A 25745-nucleotide genomic window follows, 5' to 3' on the forward strand; every position below is an offset into this window, starting at 1 on the left:
AAATACATTGGAAACCACTCCGCTATATATATAAAAAAGTGTTATTTTGTAGACCTGTGTTATGATTGTTTATAAACGTTTTTAAGATTTAATTAAAAAATAGTGATTATTTTATTTGATCATATTTAAATTTGAAAATCTTTGTTGGAGTGTCTTGTTGTAATATATGTCATAAAAAATGTCATTTGCCACAGAATTAATGTTTTTTTTAGCGAACACACGAATCTCAAGGGCGCCAATAACTTAAACAGTATGGCCATCTCACCTCGAAAAAACATGGCCATCTCTTCTAATGTCAGGAGACAAATTGACACAACTAAAATATAAATAAGTAAATAAAATTTTTGAATAAATGTAAAGTTATGACAAAGCTTGGGTCATGTACTTTACAAAAAAAACATGAAATTCAAAATTATTCTATAAAATAATATAACACCAGTGAGAAACGTAAACTCATCACTTTTTTTCCGAACTAGTCAAAATAACAAATCAGATTTTTACATACTTTTTCAATATTTTTCGTCAAGTTTTTTCTTTTAATTGTGTTTTGCCATAAAAATTAGTTAAATTATTTAATAATTATTGTAATCACCAGCAAAATTACACGCGCGCAAGCGCGCGTCCAATTTTGAATGCAATGGTTGTTTTAAAATAATAATAATAATAATTCTGCATCAGTGGAGTAATAAATTAATAATAGGTATATTTCTAATTTTCCCGTTATCATTTATTTATACACAGAAAAAATGAGTTTGATGTTATATAAATAGTGATTTTTTAGTTAAGCCAGCTAATAATTATTTAATATAGCAAAAATAATTTAGCTAAGTTAATTTTTAAATTTAATAAACTTGTAAAACTATTAGTTCGATTGTTGACGGTAACAACAATGAAAACCCAAGAAAAAACCTATCGAAAAAGTGATGATAAGAAAAACATAAATTAAAACCAATAGTTACAATTGGCGGTGTAAATGTTAATAAATCAATTCTAGTATCGCCAACATAACTGCCGCCATTTGAAATGCCGAGAAAAATTAATTATGTTATGTCAATTATGATTAAAATATTCTTTGTCACTTATGTATACTTTATACGAATAGGCAGAGGTTGTTGGGATAAAAGATATTACTGACGAATGGATTTTCTTATTGACAGAATGTATATATAACGAGTAAGATCATTTTTTTGTGAATTGATAATAAAAAAATAAGATTTTTAAGTAAAGACTTAAAAATATAAATATACAAATTTTAGAAATAAATATTTTTGATAAAGTCAATGTTCGCTGATTTTTTATAATCTTTGAAATTATAAAAAATTAGTTTTGCTAAATATTTGTTAGAAAATAAGAAACTAGGTATTAAGGTATTTTTTTGAAAAAATATATTGTTACACATTTTTTTCAATATTTTCTCACATATATAAACATAAATTTAAAAATGTGAAAAATTTTAAAGCAGTAAAAATAAAACACGTGCAGAAACTAAAACCTTAAAACAAAATATTAATTTATCGACAACCGTTAAAATAAATATCATTTAACAACTTACAATCTTAAAAAAATGAATAAAATTTTGCTTGATAAAGTCAAACATTGAAATATTTAATTGTCTATCGAGCTTTCACTGCTTCATTTCTGCATTGGAGACAATTTGAAACAATTGTTTGATTTTACAAGTTGTCTTTTATGGTAAGTAAAATTGTAAATATTAATTAATAAAAACTTTAAGAAATATTTTTCAGGCAAAAAATTATAAAATTTTTCATTATAAAAAATTATTTCTTTAAAAATCGTTTATCATAAACGTTGCGTACCTCAGCATCGTGTATTTTCTTATTTTTTATAGTGACGCTACACGAGAGAAGAGACCTACACTGTTAAAAATATTCGTAGTTTTAATATACATAAAGTACTTAAATTTAAGAATCTGTGTATATTAAAGCGAATTTATATATAAAGTATATTAAATTTCATTACCTATAGGAATCAGAATTAAAAAATTGCATTTTACTGAATTTATACATGTTCTTGTGTACAAAATACGTTTTTATTAATAAAGCAAAATAATTTCTTTCATATAAATTCAAGTTTAAATCAATTTACATTGTCAAAATGCATATAATTCGACATTTAGAGTACTTAACCTAAATGTCACGTATGAGCATTAAAATTCTGGTATTTAGAATGATTTTTTGAAAAAATTTACCTCATGAAACATTATTTGTTTGACACGAACAACATATTAATTAAAGAATTAAGCACTGTTATTTCAATTTGAAATAAATTTTCAATATCAAGGAAATAATGACCGTTTGGTGAAATAGGTATTTACAGCCGCCATGTTGGCACATTAAGGGGTTTCCTAAATTTTTTTGGTCAAAAAAATCGAATTTTTTTTTTTCATTTTTTTGATAGGAAAGTATGTTAAGAATGTGTGGTTAAATCATTAGATCGTAATTCGCTCATAATCTTAAGTTATTTAACAAAATACATATATATATATATGCGTCTACAGATCGTATAATTAACCCTTTCGTGCCCACGATAAACCGAGCGAATGGATTTGCTTGAAATTTGTTACTCGGGGATTATTGGGGTCTCTGATTACGAATTTAATGTCAGATTTTAAAAATTCAAAATGGCAGATCCAATATGGCTGACAAGTTTTTTAAAAAGTGTTTAGATTATCTCGAAATGTCCTACTCGGGGGTTTATGGGGTCGCTGATTACGAATCCGGTGTCCATTTTCAAATTTCAAAATGGCGGATCCAATATGGCGGACGAGTTTTTAAAAAATACTTGGATTGGCTCAAAATTCTTACTCAAAGGGTTTATGGGGTCGCTGATTACGAATATGATGACAGAATTCGAAAATTCAAATATAGAAAAGGTTTTTTCGTTTGCTGATAATAAACCCGACATGGTCATGGACCCAGTACGGACAATTCATCATATTCATATCATTTCATCATTTTCGAGCAAATCCGATTAGTTTTAAAATTTTCGTCCGCCATATTGGATCCGCTATTTTGAATTTTTAAATTCTGACATCATATTCGTAATCAGCGACCCCAAAAACCCCCAAGTACCAAGTTCCGAGTAAATGCACGGAAAGACTTTGTGCATCACTTTCTGTCAAACTTGCCAAGAGATTTTAGTAAACTCGCGACCAAACTCGGAAAAAATGGAAAACTATCATTTTATATAAATGTTTTCAACAAAAAATGTTTTCTCTTTTATCAAAATTTAGTAGTCACGCTAAGAAATATTCATTTAACGCTGTAAGAAAAATTAAGATTAAGAAAAAATGAATGTCAAAAGTATATTCTTTATATTTGTAAGAACGACATTTTCGTTGCGTCGTGTTTACAATTTAATAGTCTCACGATGAAAACAGCACGCATACAAACAAGCGAAGCTTGTCCGTGTAGCGTCAGCAGTTGAATAGTTCCGGCATAGATAGAAAAATGTCTACACAACGAACTCTTTTAATAATCCTGTTTGCATAAAAAATTAATTCTGACATTTCCTAAAATTGACCTTATTAATAATATTAAATAATTTATTTTTTTGAAATTTTTTTATTGCACTTGAAATAAGTTTAAACATAATAAAAATTTTCTCGTAAGTGGAAATGAAATGGTGAGATTAGTATATAAGAAAAATAAACTGCCCTCTTGATATCGTTGATATGAATTGTATTTGCGTTGCGTCGGTTAAAGCGAGCGTTTACCCTATCTGTATTTTAGGCGATTTTAGGTTCAGATGCGTTAATATATGTGATCTCTCGTTCATAGGTAAATTGGATTTCTAGATTACTTGTCGATTGTCGATATATATATACGTATATATGAGGTTTCAGATGGCAACTTTAGTAGTCACGCTATTAAAAGCCAAATGTTTTTTTAGTGAAACTTCAGATTTTATTTTTTGATCGACTGACTATTAAATTTTAAAATTCTCAACAATCAATTATTGTACGTCAGTAACTTTTTTCTGATTTTAATAGTCAGACTACGAATTATTAATATCTTTCCTTTTTTTCCGAGTTTGGTAAAAAGTTTACTAAAATCTCGTGGCGAGTTTAACACAAAGTGATGCACAAAGTCTTTCCGTGTGCAATTGATTTTTAACTTTCATGTCCGCCATATTGGATCCGCCATTTTGAATTTTTAAAATCTGACATCATATTCGTAATCAGCGATCCCAAAAACCCCTGTGTAAGAATTTTCAAGCTGATTTAGTTACTTCTGCTTGACTCATTATAACCTTTTGATATCAAAACTTTAAACGCTTTTTTCTCAAAACACTATATTTAAAAATGGTAACCATAGTAGAACTCAAAAACCGTTTGACCGATTTCAAAAATTTAAGTTGCATTCGATTCAGTGGAAGTTTTTGCAGGTCCTAAGCCTCTAATATATTTAAAATATTCAATAATCAGGTTTTTGTGAGTGATTGATTGTCAAAAAAATGGTGTTTTTTCAGTTTTTTGGGTTCCAAAGCTTGCCATTTTTTTAATTTTTGATTTTTTTTAATATCTCGAGGTTTAGGACCTGTATTAGGTCTTAAACTTTAAAATCACGTTTGATTTTTTTATTTTAGATGATTCTGCGATGAGCTACAGTGGTTACCGTAAAGGACCTTGATTTTGACCAGTGTACATAGCGACCTCTGTAGAAGGAGCATAATAATATTTTTTAAGATCGCAATTTTTTTTTGAATAGTTCTTGACGTATATAGTAACATGTAAAAACTTTTGATCAATTATATTTTAAAACTTATGAGTACACGATCTTTTAAAAACCTTCTATTTTAGGGCAAAAAAATTTAGGAAACCCCTTAAATTTAATATACATGTATCTTAGATTTCAATACCTGTAGTGCATATTCGCTTCATACGCATGTCTATTAAATCTAATACAGATTTTTTTAACAGTGTATCTCCGAAATAATATTAGGCTTAGTTTTCATGTACGGTGCACGGAAAACTGAGCCTAATGCTATTTCAGGGATAGGTCCTTTCTCTCGTGGAGCGTCACATTATAGATTTTGAAAAAAATTGTTTCGGGCAAAAAAAACTTTTGAATCAAAATTTCCCGTGAAATGTCCCATATATATTCAAGCACATTTTTAGGATCTTATTTGTCCTTATACTCGTTCTAAACTTGAATATAAAAAATTATACCTCCATGAAGTTGGCGTCGACGCTCAGCATCGAAAATTATTTTTCACGGGACCAAAAATATCAAATCATTTTTAAAAAGGTTTTAGGTCCACATAATACTTTGAAAAGTATTTTTCAAGGCATCATTTGGACCGAAAATCATAAAAAAAATAATTTGACATTTTTGGTTCTGTAAAAAACAATTTTCGGCGCTGAGCGTCGACGCCAACTTAACGGAGGTAAAATTATACTAATTATGCTAATTTTACTTTACCTATAAATAGCACAGCTTTTTGCAAGATGTTTGCAGCAACTTTGCAGTGCAAGTCTGCAGAAATCTTGCTGTTAAAGTTTACAAACTGTTTGCAGAAAGTTTGCTTGGTAAAATTTCATAAATAAAGTAAAAATACAATTATTTCAGGTTCATTAAGGAAACAAACAAATTCCAAAAAAGTACAGAGATATAACAGCGAAAGTATAAAAGTAAAAAGTAAAGACAACATTAAGCGACTCCACTTATGATGGACGACACATCATTTTTTATTCAAGGTTCATTAAATTTCCAGTTTTTATCGGTTTGTCACTATATTAACACTCTTGGACTTATATTTCACAACGAAAACCTAACTACATTAGATGAGCGACAGCAAACAGTGTCTGTCCTCAATGCTCTATTTCAATATCTTGATAATTCCAATAATGAATTTGAGGCAAAACTTGAGCTTTTAAAAACTATATTGAAAGGAACTGATCTCTATGGAGGCGAAAAATATGAACGACTTGATCCAAATTACGTTGATGAAACATTTCAGTACATCATTAAAACTACCCTGTTTTCACATTATGAAAATATAAATATGTATTTATCAGGAATAATCAATATGGAATCTCCTGAAACTTATTCCGGAATTATACAATTTATAGAAAAGAAGTTCAATGAGGAATACATCAGTAATGACTACTGTTTACCAGCAAAAGAAAGTCCAATACTTAATTTACTGTCAAGAAAAAAAGTATTTTTGGACTATATTTTACCCATGTTTCCTAAGCCGTCCGATGAAAATATGAAAATTACTGACAATGATTATATATACGCAATGGCTGGGTCAAAAATTGTTAGATATATATTCAAAGAAACACTACACGCTTCTTTTAGAGATTACGTTTTTATTACTCAAATATTATATTTGCAGGAGTATTTCAAAGAAAAAACCTATCAAATCCTGTTTGTACTTTTCTCAACACCAGCATTATTTTTCTACGAAAAATATAAAAATTCTCGTACAGAGAAATTTTTGAATGTAGAAGATAAAAAATTGTCTTCATATCTTCATCTAACAATGGATAAAATACATGAAACTCCTGTAAATCAACTACAAATAATAGATCCTGTATTTGAATTAACTATCCGCCTAAGCTTGTTTGGTCACCAAACATTTTACAAGCCGTTTTCCTTTATGCTTCACATAATTCCAAACGATTCTATGTGTGGAAATCTCAAAATGCTATTATCATCCATGGTAAAGAAACTAAAAACATTTATGGAAGTGCCAACAACATTTAATGGACTGATACAAAATGTTATTGGTGAAAGGCATACTTTTAAAATCGTTCAATACTATTATCCCACAAGTAATAACTTTTTTGGACCCAAATGCTTTATATTTTCTGGACATCATAATGCAGAACTAAGAACAATTGAAGGCAATCCATTTCCAGTTCCAGTATTGCCAATAAATTATGGGGTAAACAAAATTTATTATCTTGAATATTTACCCTTAAGTAAGAAAATTGGTGAGGTGAAGCTGGAAATTGGAAAAGATGATATTCTCCGAAAAATAATACCTATAACTACAAGTAACGAGTACGAGACACCGATAAAGAAGATGAAACCAAATCCGACAGAAAATTTTAATGCACCTATTGAAGAACCAAATTTGTCTTTTGTCGATAATCAAGATACACACAGAGAACTTAATATAAGAGGAGGATTACCAAGTGATAATATTCCTGGATCATCAAAAGCAGTACTGATGAAGGATAATAATGATGATATTCAAAAGAATGATAATAATAATGGTAATGATAATACTGATCAAGAGCAACTTAGTGATGAAAATTTGTATTATATTTATAAAGTTAAGAAAAGAAGAAAACAAAGAATGCTTTGAGGCATTACAACAATTTAAGAAGAAAGGGTTATACGCATTAAAAGAAGATAAAATTTTGTTGAAAAAGATTCGATTAACGGTTGAGTACTTATCTATTTTGCAATATGATAGAATTGAGAATCAAGGAAGAAAAGAACTGTGGTTTTATAAAATATTTCCCCTCAATAGGGGCAGAGAGGAATTGAGAGTAAGCACGTAATGCAAATCGCGCTTTTCTATTAAAATCTGCCCCCTCGCGGTCAAAATATCGAAGCTTAGGTGGTTAGCTATATATATTGCTTAAATCGGTGAGGCTACACACATACGCATAATGTAATGGCTAAGACGAATGACGTTCGGAATTGATCGGGCGGGCTCGTGTATCTTTGCGTGAATTAGAGAAACAAACTGAAAACGAACCGTGCGGGCCTCATCCAATGTTTTGACTTTTTTTCAGATTTCATTATCGGCCAATATTTTTAAGGTTAAATTTTTATTAAATTTAGAATTATAAATGTTCTCTCGTCGAATATATACTTCAATAAATACGGAATTCTTTTACGATAAATCTTATAATAATTATTATAAATTTTTAATTAAAATTTTTTTTCTTAAACATATGGGTGATTTCAAGTGTGATTTCATTCGAACCTTTAATTTCAGTAAAAACTAATTTTTTCTTGTTCTGTAGTAAAAAAAATAGATCCTTTTTTATGCAATTTTTCGAGTTATAAATTTTCAGAAAAAAAATGAATTTCTTTCATTTTCGCCAAGAGAAGAAAAGTTTCAGTTTTTCTTTTACTTTTCAATAATGTTAACAAAAAATTTTTTTTTTATTTTTTATTAAAAAATATAATTATTTATAAAGAAATTAAGTTTTTTTAAATTTGGATATGATTTAAAAAAAAAAAATTTTTTAAACATACCTGGAAATACTAAGATTTTGCAAAAAAAATTAGAGAGGCGGTAAGTTTTATAGGTTTAAATAAACATTTAAACACTGCGCGCAGCATTGTGCTTATTTCTGAAAATTAAAAAAAAATTGTTAAATTGTTAAAAAAAATTTTTTATTTTTCATAGTGAAATAAAATTTCAGGTTACAAAAAAATTTTTTTTTATAATTTTTAACAATTTTTTTTACTACTCAGAAATGTGCACAATGCTGCGCGGATGGTATATATTTAAATGTTTATTTTAACCTATAAAACTTATTAACCCACTCTAAATTTTTTGCTAAATCTTCTTATTATTTCCAGGTATGTTTTAAAAAAAATCACATCTAAATTAAAAAAACTTAATTTGTTTATAAAAAATTGTAATTTTTTAAATAAAAAATGAAACAAATTTTTTGTTAACATTATTAAAAAAAATTGAAAAAATCTAATTTTTTCGAGTTATCAGCGATTAAAAATAGGTCTACATTTACAAAAATGAAATTTTGAAAATACATATACATCTCGAAAAGTTGAACAAGAAGAAAAAATATATGGCCGAATTTAAAGTGTCCAATGAAATCTCACGTTAAATCACCCATATATAAAAGTTAATGATTTTTTTTAACAGAAAAAAATATATTAATAACCACTGTAAAATAAAATTATTATTGATAAATTGTTTAAAATTATAATTTTTATAAATATCTTTATTTATTTAATTTAGTTAAAACATAAATAATAATGTGAAAGTAAACACAATAGAAAATTCGATACAAATTAATATTGTATTAAATTGTAGGTAATTTTAATAGGTACTGACAACAATGTTTACATTTTAATTTTAAAGAATATTCTCATTTTATTTAAAATTAACTCATTTTTTTATTTGGACAAGCCAACGTAAAAGTTACTTTCAAAATTTAATTTCGGGTTGATATATTTGCTATTTTTTATTATTAAAAAATATCATATAGGTACTTACATATTTTTTATTTTCAAATTTTATAAATTTTGGTTTTGTAAATACACATTTATGTAGGTATTTTAAATTGCTTATATCTTTTAAAAAAATTCAATTTAGAAAAATTTTGTCAAAAGATTAATTTTTCTTTAACTTCAAAAAAAAAAATATATATATATTATAAAAATTGTATAGATATAAGTTTTTAAATAAAAAAATTGTTCTTATTAATAAATTAATTATTTTTACATATGGGTCGATAAAAGAATTAATAATTATTAAAACACAAAAAATTATAATTATAAAAATTATATTATAAAATTTATAATTATAATAAATTAATAAAAAAAAATAAATAACAATCAAAATATAAACCGAGATATAAACTATTTTTCCGGCCCCAATGTAAAAAGAATTAAGTAATTAATTTACAAAAACAATTTTTCTGATTTAAAAAAACCTATAAAATATTTTTTAAAATTGATTATTTTATTTATTTTTTTAAGTTAAAAAAACTAATCTCTTGACAAAATGTTTTTAAATTTAATATTTTAAAAAATATAAGCTACTTATAATGTGTAAAGATTTACAAATCGAAAATTTAAAAAATTTGAAAGTTTAATGTAAGAAAATGATATTTTTTATACACTATTAAATAGACAACAAAAATTGGCTCAATTTTAAATAAAATGAGAACATTCTTAAAAATTAAATTGTAAACATTGTTGTCAGTATTAAAATTTTTAAATTCTAAAATATGTTATTTTATTATAATATTACAAAGAATATTACTTTTCAAAAATTTTTACGGCAAAATAATAAAAAGAATTTGATTATTATTTATTATTACATTATTATTTATGATCTAACTGAATTAAATAAATAAAGATAATATTTATAAAAATTATAATTTTAAACAATTTATCAATAATAATTTTATTTTACAGCGGTTATTAAATATTTGTTTCATTTTAAATTAATTATTATAAATTAATAATTATTATAAGATTTATCGAAAAAGAATTCCGTATTTATTGAAGTATATTTTCGACGAGAGAACATTTATAATTCTAAATTTAATAAAAATTTAACCTTAAAAATATTGGCCGATAATGAAATCTGAAAAAAAGTCAAAACCGAGGTCAAAACATTGGATGAGGCCCGCACGGTTCGTTTTCAGTTTGTTTCTCTAATTCACGCAAAGATACACGAGCCCGCCCGATCAATTCCGAACGTCATTCGTCTTAGCCATTACATTATGCGTATGTGTGTAGCCTCACCGATTTAAGGAATATATATAGCTAACCACCTAAGCTTCGATATTTTGACCGCGAGGGGGCAGATTTTAATAGAAAAGCGCGATTTGCATTACGTGCTTACTCTCAATTCCTCTCTGATAGGGGTATGAAAACCATAATTATGAATCTAAAAAAAATGGAATTTTATTTTAATGATATTACCCTTTTGACTGAAAATTCAGTGAACATGAAATTTTCAACAAATGAGTCATTTACTATAACATCTAAAATAGAAGTATTCTGTCGAGTGCATGCTGATTTGAAATATGGATTAGTCGATCTTGGTGCATTTCATTATAGTTTTTCAAATCAGTACATTTTATTTCCGGATGTCAACTTTCAAGTAAACCAACTTATATACGATAATCGTAACCATACATTAACTTTGAATCTAAAACAAAAGCCAATACAAAAAGAGGAATGGTTGAAAATTAGAGAAACGGAATGGTTGTCACTTAATAATGAAATAATACAAAATAAAAGAAGCGAAAGTATTGAGAATTTAGCCTACGAAATATCTTCAAACACAATTCTACGTAGATTTAAAGAAATGAAAGAAAAATTGGAAGGATATATTTTAAGAATCAGTGAAATTAAAAGCACTACTCCTACTTATGCTGACTTTGCAACAGATATTATATTAGGTAACAATCTATTATTATTATTATTTATTTTGTCTGCAAATTCCAAGAATTTATACAAAAGTAGTTTCATCTTATCTAATACAATTTTTGCTTAAAATTAGGATACAGTCTAAATAAATATGACAATTGAAAATTAGAAAATAACAATTTTAATAAAGATTTGCTATTTCATAAATCATTATACAAGGTTAATGATTTAGAATCAGCTAAGAAAATAATTAACAATGCATTTGATGGTGCGATCCCACAAGATGTTGAACCTATATTTTCAATGTATCAAAATACGGATAATATTGAGAGTCAAATCCAATTTGAGGACTACTACGTCATCTATTCATATCTTAATAATCCTTTTACATTTGATGAAAAAGCATTAAGACGACTTGAAATCTCAATACACAAACTAGCTATAAGACAGTGTGCAGAAGAATTGACAGTAAATCAACCAATTACCCTTTACACTACTGCTTTCCATTTATCTAACTTTAAACATCACCTAAAACTACATAAAATAGCTCTATTTTATATGAATCCCGAAAATGCGGTACAAAGTAGGTCACGCATTTATTCTCTTCAATCAGTATTGTTTGAACTAAAAAGTAGCAACCACGATGGAATAGCAGACATTGGTCGTATTATACAAAATAAAAAGGGATTATACTTTATTCCCGCTATAATACCACTTATTCAGAAAGGATCGGTTGGTTTTCTAACTATTAATGAAAAAATAATGAACCTTCGGCAGTATCAGATTGATGGAGAAAAAGAATCAATAATGATTTATTTCATGAAAATGCTAAATTATCTACAATCATAGAATACTAAATTTTAAGTTAATAATGTCTAAATGATTAATTTATATTACACTATATTCAACATATATATAAAGTTTAGTTTATATAAAAACTCTACAACAATTTTTAGTTTACATTAAAGAGTATTTAATCCACCAAAGCAGCACTTACACTTTTGGAGCTAAATATTAACTATTGATATTAATGTAATAATAGTAAAACATTGTTTAAAATTATTATAAAAATAAAACTTATTTAGATAAGAAAATTAGTCAATTTGAAATAAATTTTGCGTTTAAATTATCATGTATTTATATTTTAATTATTTAAGCGACCATTATATCCCACAGTCGGCCCAACCAAATTGTTTTTCACAGGATAAAAAGTGCCAAATTATTTTTTTTTTAATTTTCAATCCAAATAATACATTGAAAAATACTTTTTAAAAATGATTTGTTTTTTTTGGTCCCGTGAAAAACAAATTTCGATGCTGAGCGTTGACTCCAACTTCATGGAGATACAATATCGATAATATTATTTTAATGATTAATTAATTAATTAATATTGTTTTTTTTACTTTGTCTTTATTTGATTGTAAAATATTTTTTGGAATCGTATTTTCGATTGATTGTACTATTCTTATATTAAATTTAATAGCAAAACAGAGGCGTTACCAACATCCCATTTGCCAACTTTCTTATATAACAATTTTAAAATCATTATGATAATGTAATATCATTCAAAAAAATCATAATATAAATACATTGTAGAAATTGTATATTGTATTAAAGGACATTGCCCGTAAATTACAAATATTAAAAATTGTGCTGCCACTCATCGTCAAAGAGAAGTACTTTTTATTGGATTACCAAAACCTGCTTTATCTACTTACAATCCCTGAATAACTGCAACAATTTAAGCAGCAATGCATATCAGTCTGTCATATTAAAATTTTTAATTCATTATTTTATTTATATATATATATATATATATATATATATACAAAAAGATTTTAAACATATATTGCCTTTTTATTTTTTAACATTATTGTTTTATAACATTTGTACTTGCTTTATTATCTATATAAGAAAAAACCAAACTATACAAGTACAGAAATTTTTTATTTGAATCAATATTACTTATTTGAATTATATAAAAATATGGAGAAAATAAATCTAATCTAATACTTAAGAAAATATATATATAAAAATAAAAATTTTAACTAACAAAAAATTTAATAATAAATTGATGTTATATCGATCTCTCCGAGTTTTAATTCGTTTAAAATTTATGATTTATTTTTACTGGTAAGAATTAAAACGAAGCTAAAGTACGCAACGTTTATGATAAACGATTTTTAAAGAAAAAATTTGTAAAAATGAAAAATTCTATAATTTTTTGCCTAAAAAATAGTTCTTGTAGTTTTCATTAATCAACAAATTATAAAAAAAATATTTTTTAGGCAAAAAATTATTTCCTTAAAAACTTCAGTTTTGTTAATTAAAAGAAAATTTTTTTTTTAATTTAAAATATTTAAAAATAATGTATTATAAAATATTGTAATTTTGTTTATTGTTTTTCATATTTATGTTTTAAAAATTAATTTTATTTTCTGAAGAGGACGGCTGTGCTGTTGAAACGTAAAAATCAAAAAAAAAAATTGACTTTTATTTATTTTGTAATTTGATAATATTAATTTATAATTAAATACCACTGAGTGATAAATTTAACATAGGTATATATAAAAAAAATTAGTTTTCTTAACAAATAAATATTTATTCATCTCTGAGGCAAATAAATTTTTTTCTCTATTTATATATATAATAAAAAATATATATAAAGATATATTTGTTTATTTACGTGTCAACGGGGCAGTGCCGTTTTAATTATAATATTGTTAAATTGAAAAACAAATTCTTTTAAATGTTTTATGTCAAAATTATTAATGATTATAGAAGAAAATTTATTCGCTTTAAATTCGTAAATTAGAAGTTGAACAATTAGAGAGTGAGATAGAAATCTCTCATTATTTGTTATAATATACACACAATGAATATTAAAGAGAGGAAAGAGAGAAGACTGATCGAAATAGATGTTGACGTATATATATACGCTATCCTGGCGAAAAATCAAAACTAGATATGCGAAATAGCAAGGAAATTGCGTGATGTAATAATTGTCCTGTGGGAGTGACTGAATTTGAACTAGTGCTACAATACAAGTGTTGCACACTATGGGAACTATTGTTACACATTTTACAGTCTACTACTGTTTTTACTTTGAGCGATGACTCCCACGTGGCTTTCACTTGTCCCCGCGTTATATTTCTTAGCTCAACGTCCGTCCTCAACACCTGACTTTTTATTTCTCCTCATGATCATTCAATTGTCACCTTTTTTTTTTAACTTTATTCTTATCCCTTTTCAAATTCTATTATTTACTCGCTTCTTAAATTGTTAGAAAATATCAATTCAAACTAAGATTATTATTTTTTTATTTTTTATCTATTTTTTTCTTTCAATTTTTATTATATGTTTAATGATTATTTTAAATTTAGATTTTTAAAATTATAATAACAGAGTAAATGTTTTTAAAATTTTTTATCTATATTTTCCTTTGAACTTTTTTTTATATTTAATTTTTATTTTGAATGTCGAATTAAAATATTTTTAATTTTAATTGTTTACAAAATAATGTTTACCCTTTAATAAAATTTTGATATTTTAAATTTCTTATAATAAATATAAATGAATAAATTAGATAAAAGCGTTTAATTTTTAAATGCGAGAAATATAAATGTTTACATATTTTTTGTGTGTTTTCCTATTAAATCTTTTTGTGAAAAAAAGCATTTATGTTAAAAATATTTACATTAAAAATATATTTTTTTTAAATAAATTTCCAGCTTCCGAAGAAGATAGTAATTCTGCTGAAACGTAATAAAATATAGTTTTTATTATTATTTTAAAATCCTGAATCAAAGTAATCGATATCGTCTTTTTATTTAAAAGAAATATATTCTTTTTGCCGCCTACATAAAAATATGAATTTAAAAATTTGTAACCCTTGAGCTTAAAAAATAAGTATTGACAAAAAACTGTTTAGTATATTTCGACAAATTTACAAATTGCCCTATTTTTAATTTTTTTTATTTTTTATTATTATATTTATATTACTATAAATAACAAAATTAAAAGCCGCGAACTATAAAAATGTACAAAAAAAAACATGAAAAAGTATAATTTACAATTATTAATACTGGCATTAAATTAAAATTATTACCATTCTGAAAGTTACAATCTAAGTACTAATAAATTTTATATGTTTAAAATTCACACGATTAAAGTATGAAGAAATTTTTTTTTAATTTTCTCTAATATATGTACATACTCGCACTATTAAAACATGCAGATAGGAAGTATAGAGAAATAAGTATATACCCAATGAAAGTCAATAGCAAAATCATTTCGTAAATTTTTTTTTCCCTTAATAAGTAGTGTACAGCACTGATGAGAATTTCGTGCTTATAAATAGCGAATTAAAAACAATGGGCGATAATTCGTTAGTTGTGAAAAAAATCATGAATCTGAATAAATATGTAGGTCACCGGATGGCTTCTAATATTTTAATGTATTTTTATTAGTATGTAGGTACTTTCATCAAATGTAAAATTGTATATATTATAAAACTAAAGAAAAAGCGTGCAAAATAAAGAAACTTCAATAAAATATAATAAATTAAACTGGGGTCGAAAAGTTTCAGTACATTTGGATTGATTGATAGAAAATACTCGCTTCACTTTAAATAAAAACATTGGGCCAACGCAGAATGAAATCTCTAATCGTAAATCTTAAGCTTCTACATAGGAGAGAAAAGGACAAAAGATATTTCTATCCTTTTCTCTCTCATTGTAAAAGCTTAAGATTTACGATTACACTGAAAAAAGGATTTGGTATTGACAACCAAACGTCTGGTTGTCCCAATTAAACTTTAGTTAGGACAACAAAAATAGTTTTTTTCTAATTTTGGTTGTGTCAAACAAATTTTGGTTGAGACAATTAAAATTTTGTTGATTTAACAAAAAAAAATTGGTTGCTTAAATACCAACCAAACGTTTGGTTGTCAATACCAAACACTTTTTTCAGTGTAGAGATTTCATTCTGCGTTGGCCCATTTTTAAATATTGAACTGCAGACAACACATAAGCAGAGTTGGGAATGTAAATTATTATATGTAATTTACATTGAAACGTCCAAAATGTGACATCTTTTTCGGATGAGTTTTTAAAGGTGTTTTCACAACTCACTAGTTTTCGGTATATCGAAAAAAATACCTAGATACGATTATTTGGCGAAGAATTTAAAATTATATTATAATATTTCTGAAAAATATAATGGTATGAAGAAAAATGATGAATAAATTATAATTGTAATATTTATAATAAAATTAAAATTAATTTATTCTTTATATCATTATATTTTTCAGAAATATTATAATTTTAAATTCTCCGCCAAATAATCGTATCTATTTTTTTCAGTATACCGAAAACTAATGAGTTGTGTAAACAACTTTAAAAAACTCATCTGAAGAAAATGTCACATTTTGGGCGTTTCACTTTAAATTGCACATAGTAATTTATATTTTCAACTCTGCTTTTCTGTCGTCTGCAGTTTAATATTTATTATTTCTACATGCCATTGTTATTTCAATTACATAATTATTTTGTGATTTTTTCTGGTAAAATCAAGAAATCAATTCATATATAAAGTAACTGCAAACTGTCCAAGATAGTTGTACTTTAATACCAATTTCGGGTATCAAAAAATGATCCCAAGTTTTGTATAATTTCTAAAAAATGATCGAAATAATGAGGATCAAGTTGATACCACTTGTGGGTATCAAAACGTTGCATACTTTGATTCAAATTTTAGAAAAATTTATACTTTCAGAAAAACTGTGTATATAAATTGACTAATTCAAATTTAGAGAGTATATAAAAAATATTTCTAACAATCTATTGATATATAGATGTAATTATAAATGTATAATTAATTTCTTATTATACATACCCCAATGATAGATCTAGGTTAATCTTGAAGGTTAAATGCACGTCAACAAGACAGTGGTAGACAGGAGGAGAGATTGTAAGCAGGGTGGTGGTTGCTATTGTGTCACTCCATATATAACGGATCTCGCAGCACCCCGCATGCTATTGTAAACATTCACCGCATGTGCGGTAACATGGTTTCCAGTCACAAGGTATCTAAGTTACTTTTGTACACGCGAGTTTCTGTTCCTTGTCTTGGTGAAATAGTGTTTGACGTTTAGCCGGCAATTCGCGAATTCATCATTTTATTATATTTATAATATAAAACAGGAATTCACAAATTTTATTTATATTTACATGTTTTCACTACTATACCAGCGATGTTACCATGAGTTTTAGAGTGTAAAATAACTTTTCGAATTTTTTTTCTGTTCCCACAAAATAAAGGTGGTGTGCGATTTTTAAAATTATCAGCAAAAACGGATATTATTATTTTGCTCCAGTAACAATAGTGTCAAGAGAAGGATCAAATTGTGCAAAAAAAAAAAAAAAAAAAATGACTGTATGATAATTTTTCAACTCTTACTCCTTAATTTTATTTGTATTTTCAAATCTTGACCAAAAACGTTTAAATAATTAACTAAGTAATTTTCAGAAATTAAATAATTAAATTAGCTGTAAATTTAAATGATTTTTAAAGATTATTAAAAAATTTTTATAAATACAAAATAGTAAATTTTTCATATTTGTTCTTTAATATAAATAATATAAATCATCGAATCAATAAATATTAATAAAATATACTTTTACTTCTTTTTTCTCTTTTTTTTACTTTTTCTTTACTTGTAGATAAATTTTTTATTCAAATTAAATATTTTAATTAAATAAAAATACGATTTATCTGTAAACTAAATAGCAACTATTTACTTGTGTCAAATAAATTTTTTAAAATAGTTTTTTGATTTGTAACGATTTTTAATTAAAAAACTTTTTAAATAAACTAATATTATTAAATTTGTTAATGTTATAACCAAAACTTATTTTCTTCCTTTTCTTTTTTTTCAAAATAAGAAATCAATTATGTAATATTTATTCTTTTAGATGCAAAAATTCAACTAATTTCTATGCATTATTGGAAAATTGTTCAGTTTATTAAATTTGAAAGTATATTATTATCTTATTGGTTAATCATTTGCAATCAACATTATATTAGTAATAAGTTCCATCATAAAAATTCATAACTTTTTAGTCGAATTACACAAAAGCCGCAGAAAGTATAAAAATAATGAATGCAAATTGTTCTGTTGTTTAAAAAGCCTGTTTTTCCTTTTGTTCTTCTTATGTATATACGACAGGAATGTTTTGTCAGTTCACATGCGTTATGAGAAATCTCGGAAATAAAATAAAAGAAGTATCAATTTCTTTTGGTGACAAACAACGCGCACTTTTTCTTAATGTCTCTATTCACCTCTTACATCTATGAAATTAAATAAATTTCTAAAATATTGTAAAAATTTTAAGAAAAAAAAAATTGTACATAAAAATTTTTTTTTTTCTAACATTTATTTCTACGTCAAAAAAAAGATTTTAAATTAAATAGTAATTCAATTATTTAACGACAATAATATTTTTATATAAAAGCAGTAATAATAAATTTATTAAAGTAAAATCACAGTTATTTTAAAACTATTATATTTATGCCATAATTATCAAATTGATATAAAAATTTGGATTAATTTACTTTTAATTTAAGTTATCGTGATTTCCTTACAGTTTTTTTTTCAATTCCATTTTTTTTATTGTAAAAGAGATAGATATATATTTTGTTTTAATCTAAACAATAAATGTTAGAAATCAAAGCAAATGGGTCTATGAATTTTATGTTAAAGATGACGCCATGGTTGATGGCAATTTTCTGCTTGGCAACAGCTGGATGTTCAAATATTACTGATCAACAGGCGTCAGAAAGTAATCAACAGGTGGCTATTCTTAAGCAAATTAGGAAAGTCAACGAAGACGGATCATATACCTTTGGATATGAAGCTGGCGATGGTTCATTTAAGGTACATTTATTATTTTCTTGTTTAAAAAAAAAACATCCTCCAATATAGGAAATAATATCAATTATAAATATGTAGCACTAAAGTTATTTTAATCTTCCGTCATTCGCAAAAAATAGAAATAACATTTTCTTTAAATAAATCTTAGATATACTTTCTTTAAATTATTAATATAATATTTTTACTTTACTCATTGATATAATATATATGCGGATTATCGATCATACAAATTATTCTATGTGAATTTTTTTTTCTGATTTTAATAGTCAGAGTACGAATTATATAAATAACGTTCCCTTTTTTTCCCAATATCCTAAAAAGTAAAGAAAAATAAAATAAAAGTCTTTCCGTGTAGTTGTAATTAATGCAAACAAACAATTATCACAAGGGTTACTGATAATTATTTTCAAATTAATTCTTAAACATTTTTTAATCAGCGAATGATGGAAGATTAACACTTGTGTAAGAATGTATTCTCAAATCACTTGAAGCGAATATTTCGCCCTGAAAGTGAGAATGCGTGATTGCTAGGTCGAGAGCCGTGACGTTTTAGGCAACGTCAAGGGCACTTTTGGTTTCGTCGACGCTGACGGCGAAATAAAAAGGGTTTCCTACACCTCCTCAAATGGAACTGGCTTTAAAGCGACCACCGTCTCACCATTACAGGAACACGTGACGGCAGTTCAAAGCAGAAACAATCGTACAACATCGAGGAAGCCAACAGTTGTTTATGCAACATCCTCAGAAACATCGACAAAATCCTCAGTTGTTCAATCAATACCAAGAACTCGTAAAACAACCACTACACCAAGTTCATTATCAACAACCGCCACATCAACACTATCAAGTAGCAGTACTTCTTCATCGATAGAATCCACCACAAAACCTGGTTTATCACATTTTCGAACAACAACCCGAAGTCGACCTCGATTCATTATCAATGGTCAACAACGTCCACCAATTCTTGAAGAGGAAGCATCAACAGAAGATTCACAAACAAAAAAACCCGAGGAAAAAGTCTCGGCATTTCGTAAAATTATCTTCGCCAAACGGCCCGTTGACGTGACACTACGGCCAATTACTGAGGAATTCGAGGAGAAAGAGGAAGACGATAAAATCACCACAGGAAATAGTTTACGAAGACAATTACACGAGGAAGGCACCACAAAGGCCATTCCTGTCGTTAAAATCGAACACATCGAAGATGATCACGGTGATCACGTCTACGGTGGTGCTTTATCCACAACACGACCATTATTTACCACCGGTAGTCCACCAAGAATTATTCAAAGGGTAGCTCCCCTTCGACCCGAGCGTGCAAAATCCATTTTCATCAATAGAGACAATTTAGGACCCGCTAGATTCGATCCACCACGAACTTACGAATCAGATCCCAAAGTTCAAGACGACAGGGTCAATGCAGCAGCCATGGAGCAACAAATTCTCCTCGGACCATCAACGCAAGATCAATCACGAGACTATCCACAAACAAATCCCGAGCAACCTGTCTATGTCCGTCAACAAGACGGATATCGAGTGTTACCACCCGGAGGTGTTTTAATTAGAGGTCCTCCACTTGAAAACCTCCTGCAGGAAGAGAATCCAGCGACTTATAGAACACCTAATCGTGTACTATACCGACCTCAGCAATCAGTTTACCCAACGACAACAACAACTGAACCAAACGTTCACTATTTAACCGAACAACCAGTCGAGGATCCAAGAATAACAAATCAGGATTACGTCAGAAGGGACAGAATTTATCGTCCACTACCACCTTACACTGAACCAAGTCCCAGAGATAGGCCCATGATGCTCCAGCCAATTAGACCAATTCCAAGACCTGTGGCCCGACCCGTTGACGATAGGGATTATCAAACACTTTCTCCCGATGGATATCAATATTCTGGACCAATAGCCCTACCACCTGAACCACCAAATCCAATTGCACCACCTCTAAGTCGAAGGGACTTTCAAATGCTTCTGCGACGTCTTCTCGTCAGTCAGTATGGTGTTCAAGCCTTAACATATCCAAAAACATATTTAGAAGACGCTCTCTACGATCAGCAACCATATCCTTCGTATCAGTATAGAACTTCAGCTCCACGACAAGACACTGGCTTTGAACCGAGATACGGCGATAGAGTTCCTCTTGTAAGATCAACACCCACTGCATCTTCAGCCGGTGGTTATTCTAGAAATGTAGCACCCATCTATCAGCCAATGAGATACGATGATTATATGGAGGGAACTTCTTATCCAAAACGAGTTTATCGGCAAAAGTTTTATGGACCTGAAGATTCGGATGATGGAGATGAAATTTTACCACCACCAATTAGAGAGGCACTACTACTGAGAATGTTGCAGCTTGCCATCAATGTTGAACGACCACCAATGTCAATGGCAGTACCAATGACCACTGCATCTTCAACGTCCAGGTATAGAAAAATGGGACCCATTCGAAGTGTTCAAATTATTACCGATGATTCCGAAGAGGAGAAAGAGGCGAGGAAAAAGATGTAAAATTACAAGGTCAGTGATATATTATAATTATCAATTTTTTTTTTAAAGAAAAAAAGAAGGTAGAATGTTACAAAATCTAAGGATAATGAAGAATAATTTTGAAGCTTAAAAAAGTTATAGCGGCAACCTGGTGTATTCTGGTATAAGAATCGCAATTTTTTCTTGTTATTCTACTAGTTTTTAATTTTGTAAAGTATTTATTTTAAAATGTTAAAATTTGGTGCTTAACTGTAATAATTGTAGTATGATATTTTCGCTACAAAGTAACTATAAAAGTTTTTGCAATGAAATATAAATAAACAAAAATCGGAAATTACTTTTAGTATCTAAAATAATTGTTCCTTATTAACGCGTGATATTAAAATTTTACCTAGCTTCCATATAATTTTTAATATATTTGTAAAATGTATGGGGAGTTAAGATTTTAACAAGTTTTTTTTCATTGAAGTAGGTAAAATTTTAATTACTTTAACTAAATTTTATTGCATCTGAGTTTTCAGTTTCAACGTAGGTTTTAATAAATTTTTCTGGTTGTTCCGGAAAATTTTTTTTTTATTAGTTAACAGAAATAATTTGCAAGTTGTTCCAGCAAAAATTTTAATTATTTGAAATAAAATTTTAATAGCTTTTTGAATAAACGATTTTAATTGTTTTAAACAAACTATTACAGTTAAATAATAAACAATTAATTGTCTCAGATAAATGATTACAATTGTTTCAAACAAACTGTTAATTATTTCAAAAAAACTTTTAGTTGTTTCAAATAAACTTTAAGTTGCTTTAAATAACTGTTCAGTTCTTTCAAGTTAATACAATTAAATTGTTTCAGTTAATTTTTCAATTGTTTGTATAACTAAAAATTTGTAGTTCACATATTTATTAAAATAAATTCAATTTTTTTAGTTGTAATTAACATTTAAGTTATTTTATGTTCAAGTTATTGCAGATAAAAGTTTAATTGATTCAGTTAAAAGTTTAAAGTATTGCTTTAACCTAAGTAATTTTATGTGTGATGTGATAATTTTCATTTTTAAAAAAATATGGTAAAAATTTTTTTATTGAATACTTTATTGTAGATATTTTAAAAATAATATATAATCATAAAATATCAAGTTAATAATACATTTTTTCTCAAAATTATTGAGGAACAAATTTTTTAACCCTTGACAGACGCAGTTTTATAGAAATCAATTCTTTGAAACATGTAAAAAATTTGGAAAAAATGAAAATTTACAAATTCAATTACTCTTTCTTAATAATTGAGAATGTAAAAATTTATTTAAAATCTATAAATAACTAAAAAATATATTTATACTTTTTACAAATTTTATAGTTTGTAAATTGAAGTACGATCTCTGTTAGAAATATGATTTAAAAAGTTCAACTAAATTTTATGACGCTTTCCATTTAACTATACAAATAAAAAAAAATGAAATTTTTTAAAAATCAAAAATAGAACAATTTTTAACATTTAATTTTTAAATGTGAATAAAATTTTTCGAAAGTTTTAAAAATTTGTTGAATTTTCCAAAATCTCTGACAGTTTCATGAAATAATTTTAATGAATGTATATATATAATTACACAATATATAGGTGTGCTTAAAGAAATTATTTTTCTATACACAAATTATAGTTAAAAACTAATGATTTTAAAATTAATTCTCCGTAATAAATAGAATATTATTTAAAAACAGGACAAAAAAACTTTAGTAAAATCTTAAAATATAGATTATTTTTCAAATTGAAAATAATCAAAATATATGGAGTATATTTTGAAATAATATTTATAATTATAATAAATATAATAAAATTAAAAACAAAACAGAAAAGTCTGATATAAGCGAAGTAGAAACTAATTTTACGTTAAAAGAATATGAAACAAAAAAATATTTCAAAAAAAACGAAACCACCTTTTCACAGTGTGTTTTGTGAAAAAAAACTCATTTTTTCAAAATATAAATACAAAAATTTAATATAATTATATATAGTGAATATGTAAAATGCTATTTCTGATGATGTGAACAATTTTGTACTTAAAAATAAATTATTGTTACAGAACAAATTATTTTACTATTTTTATAACCATAGACTATAAATTATAATATGAATATGACGATGATCAATAAAAGATGGAACTTATTTGTAAAATTACCCATACAATAATTCCAAAATGACTCATTTTCATGACTTATTTCCATGTAATCTTATATCATATACAAATCATATTTATCTTGAAGTATTATTTTATAATTTTTTAATATTTATAAAAATTCTTACTGTCAATTATGCTTCCAACTATTGTTACAATAAAAAAGAAAAATATTCTTCATTTGAGAGGAGGTTTTCATTTCTAATACTCTCTTCCATTTTATATTTAAAACGAGACTATTGCTCTTTAAACTGATTTACTTATTTAAACCGATCTCTTATTTTAAGTGGATAAAAATAATAATAGGGCTGTATCACTTGACACAAACAAATATTTCCTTATATCAAATAATGTTTGTTCAAGTCAATTAAATTATATTTGTTTCAATAAAATTATTGGATCAAATACAGTTTAATAAAAAATAGTGAATTCAATAATTAATTAATTTAATAATTCAAAAAAAAAAATGATAAATATTTATTTGATAATAGTCATGTAATCGATTATTTGAATAAAATAAATTTTTCTTCCAGTATATTGTAGAGAAAAAATTACATAAAAAAATAAGAGAAATTCTCTCAAAGAATAATGTTTTTTTTCAGTGATATAACGCTAAAAATTCGCTGATAATTTAATTAATATTAATAAACAATCAAATTTCAATTTTCTCCGTTCTTTATAAGGAAAATAATTATGTAACATTTAAATGCAATTAATCTGTACAAATTGTGATACCATTTTCAAAGTAAACTTGTTTGTGTCTATGTATATATTTAAATACGTGAAAATCAAGTACTTGAGCGATACGTTTCAATTAAATCTCGTGATCTAAAGTAGAACCTAATGGAATAATCGTGCGCGGTTATTTTAATGTATATTCACTCTACAGTGAAGAAATTGGTCCTTCGTCCCTTTCATTTTCTCTCGAAGGAGCTCCGCCTCCTTCAATTATATACTCTTGAAACATAAACGCATAGTTCCCGTGAGGCGGAAGTCTCGAGTTTGATAATAATTGTATCACACCGATCCTTCGCCATAGAGGAAAAGCCGTGTGCGGTACTGTGGTGATAATAAAGTTTTTATGTATTTTTGTCGTCAAACAAATTTTTTTTTTTTTTTTTAAGGAACAATACACTCATTAATGTCACACTATATTATTATTATAAATGAGAGTATAATGTTGTTACATCATTGAAAGTGAATCGTGAGACTTCTTATATATATATAGCATTTCACGATATGATTTCTATTTTGTTTCCTTTACACTTTTTTTTATTATTTATTTACGACTCTCCTTTTAATAATGCTGATGTGAAAATTGTTTAATATACACAAAAGAAAAAAAAATTGCTTTTCTTTTCTTCCCTCTATCTTTATAGAAGCAAGAAAAAAGGGGAGAAACTTCACTAATTATGAGCAGAAAATTTTAGTTTATTAGTAACTATTTTTTTTTTTGTAGAGGAAAGTTGTCTTAAATTTAGAGTCCTATTAATTTTTCCATTTGCTCTCAATTTAAGAGGACACTTTTTTAATATCCCATAGTGATGAGAAAAAATTTAACCACAATTGAGAGGAATTCTCCTCCGAGTATATTTTTTTACCTCCCTGAAGTTGGCTTCGACGCTAAGCGCCGAAAATTGTTTTTCGCAGAATAAAAAATATCAAAACATTTTTTAAAAAGGTTTTTGGTCCACACAATGCCTTGAGAAGTATTTTTCAAGGTATTATTTGAATTGAAAAATTAAAAAAAAAATAATTTGAAATTTTTCATTCTGCAAAAAACAATTTTTGGCGCTGAGCGTCGAAGCCAACTTCAGGGAGGTATTTTTTTCGGTTATATTCAGAAATTTTAAAAATAAAGTTTGTTTTAAAAATATTTTAACTGACAAGGGATGAGCCAAAAGTTTTAAACGTTCAAATGAACGAAATTTTTTTTTTGCAACTTCATTGCGTACGAATTTTATTACAAAATATTGTTTTAATTTACACTGCAATCATATTTTTTGAAAATTT

At 26.4% G+C, this 25745-nt stretch overlaps 3 protein-coding genes across 10 annotated transcripts in view; 2 read left to right on the top strand and 1 right to left on the bottom strand.

Annotated features, from left to right (window-relative positions):
- The window catches only part of LOC127285910 (uncharacterized), a 29816-nt gene extending 7629 nt beyond the window's left edge, over positions 1-22187 (top strand). Inside the window, exons 1-3 of one of the 3 annotated variants that reach the window (XM_051312125.1) lie at positions 17153-17211; positions 18889-19062; positions 19591-22187. In XM_051312125.1, coding sequence (XP_051168082.1) covers positions 17182-17211; positions 18889-19062; positions 19591-21582 — 2196 coding nt within the window. In that variant the 5' untranslated portion in view covers positions 17153-17181 and the 3' untranslated portion in view covers positions 21583-22187. Of the gene's footprint in view, positions 1-17152; positions 17212-18888; positions 19063-19590 lie in introns of those variants that run through there. The other 2 variants (XM_051312127.1, XM_051312126.1) reach the window with 2 other exon arrangements.
- Positions 1-25745, bottom strand: part of LOC127285909 (uncharacterized) — a 179451-nt gene that overhangs the window by 146158 nt on the left and 7548 nt on the right. The window lies entirely within an intron of this gene.
- LOC127285913 (uncharacterized) lies at positions 1559-12255 on the top strand. 2 transcript variants are annotated; one of them, XR_007843679.1, is made up of 3 exons: positions 1559-1692; positions 5592-11158; positions 11260-12255. XR_007843679.1 is itself a non-coding variant. In XM_051312130.1 (2 exons), exon 2 carries the CDS (start codon positions 5689-5691, stop codon positions 7339-7341), a length of 1653 nt encoding a protein of 550 aa, XP_051168087.1. In that variant the 5' UTR covers positions 1559-1692; positions 5592-5688; the 3' UTR covers positions 7342-12255. The 2 variants fall into 2 exon arrangements, 1 of the variants encoding a protein (XP_051168087.1); XM_051312130.1 differs by having other exon boundaries at positions 5592-12255.

Source organism: Leptopilina boulardi, unplaced genomic scaffold (genome assembly GCF_019393585.1).
Source record: "Leptopilina boulardi isolate dan_hultmark-lab unplaced genomic scaffold, ZJU_Lbou_2.1 LbouV2_342, whole genome shotgun sequence".
Lineage (NCBI taxonomy): Eukaryota > Metazoa > Arthropoda > Insecta > Hymenoptera > Figitidae > Leptopilina > Leptopilina boulardi.

Bases quoted from the DNA above. Each gene is read 5' to 3' on its own strand.
- LOC127285913 (XM_051312130.1), top strand. From the start codon at position 5,689: ATGATGGACGACACATCATTTTTTATTCAAGGTTCATTAAATTTCCAG.